At 33.6% G+C, this 6,653-nt stretch overlaps 1 protein-coding gene across 1 annotated transcript; it reads left to right on the forward strand.

The window, feature by feature from the left end:
- The first annotated feature begins 177 nt into the window (after window positions 1–177).
- Window positions 178–5,529, forward strand: LOC139515696 (DNA ligase 1-like). The gene is made up of 6 exons (XM_071305351.1): window positions 178–307; window positions 1,261–1,400; window positions 2,057–2,142; window positions 3,654–3,942; window positions 4,435–4,475; window positions 5,198–5,529. The coding sequence occupies exons 2-6, from the start codon at window positions 1,298–1,300 to the stop codon at window positions 5,411–5,413; spliced, it is 735 nt and encodes a 244-aa protein (XP_071161452.1). The 5' UTR covers window positions 178–307; window positions 1,261–1,297; the 3' UTR covers window positions 5,414–5,529.
- Window positions 5,530–6,653: the final 1,124 nt, after the last annotated feature.

Raw genomic sequence — 6,653 nt, forward strand, 5'->3', positions numbered from 1 at the left:
AAAAGCTGTGTATGGAGGCAATTTCTCTAACCCGTCAAACTTGTGAAACATTACGTTGCGGTTTGTTTGGAAGTAAGGATTGGTATTAATGCTCAAATGTCATGACCCGATACGCTTTTGATAATGTCTGGACCACCAAAAAGAAACGTGAACATGCTACGGTGCCGATAACAATACAGCGACGTCATAGACATAGCCAATGCCAACGTTTTATCGAAGATTCATCTCCGATACATAGAGGCTGGACTTTTTGTTAGAAGACTAAAGATCTAATCGATTTAAGATTTAAAGAGTGATAGAAAAGTTGGTGAGTAGTTTGGCTTCTCGTTTAGTTTCCAATGTTATATTCATTCCAAAAAATTGACTCAAAATTTGATATAATACGTAAAGTCAATGAAATCAACACTATCTAAACAGGAGCGATGATATTATAATTTTAAATCCAGAAAACATCGTAAATTAGTTTCCAGCTAAGAACGAACAATGTTTCATTAAGAAAGGAAAATAACAATGGAAAATGCATGGGAGAATAAAAAATCTATTAAAATCAATTTATTTTATCCCCTTCTTGCAATATATAGAACAACAAGTATTTATACATATACTTTGCTTTCAAATTTTGGGTTCTGAGCGCTTCGGACGCATCAAATTTACATAAGTGTTCAACAGTGATATATTTATAACATGCATTTCTAATTGTACATGTTCGTTGATAAACATTCTTTGGATAAACTAGTTTTTTTCTAATAATTTAGAATGTAAGGTTCCATCTCAATCAGTCAAAGTTTAGACGATTTATTTTCTATGTGTTATATATAAAAAATGAAAAAAAAAGAAGATGTGATATGATTGCCAATGAGACAATTGTTAACTCTGCCCAAGAGACTAAATGACACAGAATTTAGAAATTGTAGGTCATCTTGGCTTTAATATATTTGAGCTTGAGTGGTTCCTATTGACGTATTTTTGAAAAAGCACATCGGATACAACACAAATGAAAATAGTCTTCTATAAAAACAAGATGTGGTATGATTGCCAATGAGATAACTATCCAACAAAGTTCAAATGAAGTGACTTTACGACAACCTACAGCCTTCAACAACGAGAAAGTCATTTTTGAGATAAGCATATCTACATTTGAAATATTTTTGTACGTTTATGATTATGTACATTTTTCGTAAATCAATTATTAGATGCATGTATTTCTCCTAACGTTTTATATATCATAATATTCTAATTAAATATTTTTTTAATTGGTAGGAAACAATACAGTTTTTTCTATAAATAAGAAGCTATCATGCTGTGTGATTCAAAAATCATAACTGGTTGGGAGGGATGGACAGGATTCGGTATAAACAAGAAAACAACAGCTAACATTGAAGACCTAACAAGCATATCAGGTAATTATCTACAATTATAGAACCCAAGGAATTCTTCGGACATTTCTTAGTTTGAACTAAAAAAAAATATGAATCAAACTCTACTGAGACAACAGAAATGACTGACATACTTACAAAATTTGAAAACGTTAAGGGTGTACTTAGGTCAGGTTTGGAAATTTTTGTCAGATGTTCCGACTCCTTGTTTTTCGACTACGATACACGGTACCTTATTTGTCCCCACAATACCCAATTGCTTTTCATATAAGAAGACTTCAATAGGTCAAAAAGGTCATTTCCAAAATTTTAGCAGATTCTAGATTTCTTTTTTTTCGATTTCAGACTCAAATAATCACAAATGCAAATAAAATGTAACAACTATTCTGACTATTAGAATCAATTCTAAATACTAGATTTTTTTTAATTTCATCCTTGCAAGTACATCTCTAATATCTTGCAACTAACTTTAAAAAGTCTAGAAATGTCTCCATTTGCATGCATACAATAGTGACTTCAATCGGTGATAATAAAGGAAAATGTCCATTCGGATAGTCACATGCAAGACGACACACACATTTTAAAAGATGAGTTCACATTCAGATTGTTGTAGATGTTAAATACTAGTATTGTTTTTATAAGGTGACAATAACAATACAACTGACTTGATTTTTTCGAAGGTACAGCGTCGGCGTCTGGTGGGAACGCAGAAGATTGTGTAGTAATCAGAAACTCAGTGGGGAACATCATCGGATACCTTAAGAAGGTACATTGCACATGATAAAACAGTACTTACGTTTTGTTTTATTCTATAGTATAAGTGTTTAGTACATGTCTCGCTTGCTTATTTTTTAGTGGCTTTCTTAAAGCCCCGGTCACACCTTACCGGATACCATGAACGGACGCCTAACGGATGAAAATAAAAGTTGTCCGTTGACAAAACTGTTATCCGTTGGGAGTCCGTTGATGTACTGAACGAATAAAACGGACGTGTAACGGATGCATAACGGACACACACCGGATATGCAACGTACGAGAAACGGAAACGTACCGGACAGAACGGATGTCGAACGTACATCCAACGGACGAGTACCGCATAAAACGGACACCTAACGGAAGCGTACCGGATAAAACGGATGAACAAGATTTACGGAATAATCAAAGGCGACAATAATAATACATGTAAATCGCATAAATATTCAAAATGTTTCTGTGTAACTGGTTTTGGTTTGTTCTTCAAAATTCCGCCAAAGGGCAGTGTCTGGCCTGAATAAGAACTGCTTGATTGTGAAGACGTGCCTATACTCTAAGATCGATTATGAATTCATGAACCTTAAGAAATCTGACATACCAATAATTGGCATTTCTCATGCGTATTTTTCAATTGGCATTTATCCGTTTCAGATCCGTTCATCATCCGTTTTATCCGTTATACGTCCGGTAGAAGTCCGTTTCTCATCCGTTCAACATCCGTTTTATCCGTTATGCGTCCGGTAGAAGTCCGTTGGTGAATTTATCTTCCAGACCTCCAACGGATGTATAACGGACACGTAACGGATACAAAACGGAAACGAAACGTACGAGTACCGTACAAAACGGACGCCCAACGGACGTTCAACGGACATTTTATCCGTTGGACGTCCGTTCAAAGTTTTGAACATGCCCAAAATTTTCCACCGGACAGAACGGACGTCGACGGATAAAACGTACGCTTAACGGACATGCAACGGATATGGACGGACGTCTAACGGATAAGAACGGACGTCTAACGGACATGAACGGATTGAAAAAAAGTTATCCGTTAGGCGTCCGTTCGAGCTATACGGTAAGGTGTGACCGAGGCTTAGTATGTGTCGTTTTCTGTATGAGGATCGCTCGCTATTTTTTTTTCGATTATTTTAATTTGTTCCAAAGACCAATTGCTTTCTTTGACATTTTTTCCATAGTTCCAAAACATCAGACATAGAATTTCAGAACGAATCATGAATTGCTTCGTCCTTAGTTTTGTGTTGCAAATGTTGGCTACTACAAGTATCATAACACAGAGACTTTCTAGTATATAAAGTCCTTAACTAGAAAGTCCCTGCATAACACGAGAATGCTGTCCCTAGTATATTTCCCCTATAATCGTTACCTGATGTGTGAGTGTGTCTGTGCGTTTTTTACATTTTACTGACCAAAGTTTCTTCTTAATTTTGATTTTTGTTAAGATAAAGAAGGGATTAACTTCTTTAAGTGACCGAACTTTGCAAACAATATATTGAAATATACTTTCAGAAAGAGCTCAATCATGACTTTAATACCGAGAAGACAGAAGAAAATAAGAAAAGAGATAAAATGGAGAAAGCAATGGATAGAGAAGCAGAAAAGAACGAAAACAAGCTAGTCAGAGGATATGAGAAAGGTGCTGATGGAATGATGAAGGAATATATCAAAGAAATACAAAAGAAAATCACAGAACTGAAAAAGGATCTTAAAGAACACGAAAAGAAGCTAAAATTAGATATAAGAAAACGACAAAGAAAACTAGAGATTGATATTAAAGAGAGCAAACAATTTGAGAAAGGTAAATAAGAAAAAGTTGTTTTGAAACATAAAACATTTTGAAAGAATACTGTCATGTAATGCCTGTGCCAAGTCAGAAATATGACAGTTGTGTTCTATTTGTTTGATGTGTTTAAGCCTTTTGATTTTGCCATCTGATAAGGGACTTTCCGATTTGAATTTTCGTTTGAGTTTTTTTGTAATTTTATTTGTATTGTCATACTATGAGTTTTGGGCATATGTTATTATCAAATGTAAAATTTTCTTAAGCTGGACAGCCTATGATGAATAAACATGACTAGCTTTGGATTAATATCAACCGTTCAGCTAGAAGTGTGTCATCGTTCTTACCAATTTCGTTATATCTGTTCGCTAATGTTTCGCCTAATCATTTGATGTTATAGTTCCAAATACCATAACTTTAAATTGATGATCAATTTTTTAAAGTCTTTGCAGTATCTAGAAACACACGTATAATGCAAAATGATTAGTCTGAGCTATTTTCACATTTTAGAATTGAAGAAAAGAGAAACAAAAAAAGATGGACTTCAACAAGTAAGTAATAAGAAATGAAATTCATAAACAAAAATCAAGCATATTAAAGCCTTGTTGCCATGTTAATACATAATACCATATTATTGTCATACCCTGAAAGTTATATTTTCCACCTACTCCAATTAATTAGAAGAAATGTAGAAAACTTATCATGCAGTGACCTCTTTAGTTTTTACTGCAGTTATTGAAGAAGAAGATTTTATCATTGTCCAAGACCAAACGCGTATTCCATCCGCTTTCTTTAATTAATTGGAAGAAATGTCATAAAGTTAGCAGGCAGTTACCTCCCTTTTCTTACTGCAGTTTGTTGTGCAGAATTATCACAAACGGTTATACCGTTTACTTATAACAATCGGTTATGCCATCCACCATCTTTTTAATTGGAAGGAATGTCGTAAAGTTATCAGCGACTCACTTACAGCACTTGTTGATGAAGAAGAAAGCTGATTCACTTCAAAAAGACCTTGCATCTAGTTGATGATCAGATCTGTTTATAACGAAACTTTTCGTTATGAAATTATTCTAAAAACTTCTGCAAAACAACTTAATCGGCAGTAACCGTTTTTTTTTAATTTTATGTCGTTTGGTCGCTGTCGCATTGACGTTTACATTTTTTCTATGAAATATAAGCTATTTTTTAGCAATACATCGGTATTTTAATATTCCTTTTCACATTCTCGTGAAAGATCACGTTATATGAATTACTTAAATTATTATTTAAGGATGAAAAACACAGAAAAAATCTTTTGAAGAATGAAAAGAAACACAGAAAACAATTGCTAAAGGATAACAAACGAAAAGCAAAGAAAGAAAAAGAAGACGATAAGATATATATAAAATCAGTGGGAGACCAAATGAAGAGTTCCCTCAAGGATTCAGAACAGAAATGGGAAAATGAAATGAAAGCACTGAAATCATGTATGAAGAAACAGAAATAGAGTAGAAAACAATAAGTCGATATACAATATTGGAATAATTTGAAGGTTTTAGTTTGTTACTTTGAATTTTTGATTTTTTATATTTTTTACACACATAAATTTTTCGTTTCATTTGACATTGTTTTGTTTTATCTTTATTCATCATTCATCGCATTATAATGAATACTTAAAAAATATATTTTGGGTAAATGTTTTAAATAAGACAGGATATGACTTTGGATCACGTGATTTCAATTGTAGGTTTCATCAAGATTGTGTCGTCCTAGCTCTATCATTAACTCATTGCATGTGCATGTCTTTTTTTTATTGTATAATGCATACGGTGGAATACAGGCACACTCGAATATTAGACGTACAAAAGTCACTATCAATTATGATCAACCGACTCTACTGAGACAATAGACGTATAGTTACAAAACAACAACAAGAAGCAACACATGGTCGAGATACTGTAAAATCAGATATGTTAAGGATGCTTTCATTTTTGCGCAAATTGCGACAGTAAAGGTTTCTCCAAATTAAAAGAAACATCGTATTTGAATTTTGATAGCAACATTTGTATGTATTTCCCTTCATTAGAAAAAAATATTCAGAAATATAAATAACTAACCCTTTTTGTCTATTGCTTTAAAACGGCAATAATAAAAATGCGCCCAGTTATTCTGAATTTCGGTAGTCTTACGTGGTACAGTGACTCAAAAGTGATGGGATTAGATTACTATTTCGTGAATCAGATATCTTGACTGTTCTCTCTAGATGTTTACAATTATCAAAGATTTAGATATAGTAGTCTAAGTAGTGTGTCTACTGTATCACTAACCTGTCAACATCGAGGTTGTGAGTTCGAATGTAGGCGGTTCGCTCCGGCTACCCAAACCAATAAACTCTAGCCACCCCGATATACCCAAAAATTGCTGAAAGTGGAACTAAAACACCAACAACCAATCAATCGTGCAATCATTTATAACAGGTGGCCCGAGAACACAGTTATTTCGTAGTGCATTTCTTTTAGACAATAAATTCAAATTAAAAAAATCGCACCTGCTCTTTCTCAAAAAGAGTTTTACAGTGTAGTGTACTATACCAGTGAGACAAATAATATCAAAATTATAGAAACTTCTACCAGCTCTAACTCAAAATATTGACAGTTCTGTGTTAAGGGGTGTAAAATTCAGTTTTACAGCTTGAGACGTGATAAAATTTGACCTTTTTGAACTGAACCAAATCACTACTTAACATA

Source organism: Mytilus edulis, chromosome 3 (assembly GCF_963676685.1).
Source record: "Mytilus edulis chromosome 3, xbMytEdul2.2, whole genome shotgun sequence".
Lineage (NCBI taxonomy): Eukaryota > Metazoa > Mollusca > Bivalvia > Mytilida > Mytilidae > Mytilus > Mytilus edulis.

Excerpts from the sequence above, each read along its gene's own strand:
- LOC139515696 (XM_071305351.1), top strand. The coding sequence starts at position 1,298 with ATGCTGTGTGATTCAAAAATCATAACTGGTTGGGAGGGATGGACAGGA. Across the intron at positions 3,943-4,434 it reads GAGCAAACAATTTGAGAAAG|AATTGAAGAAAAGAGAAACA; the intron begins GTAAATAAGAAA and ends TTCACATTTTAG. Across the intron at positions 4,476-5,197 it reads AAAAAGATGGACTTCAACAA|GATGAAAAACACAGAAAAAA; the intron begins GTAAGTAATAAG and ends TTATTATTTAAG.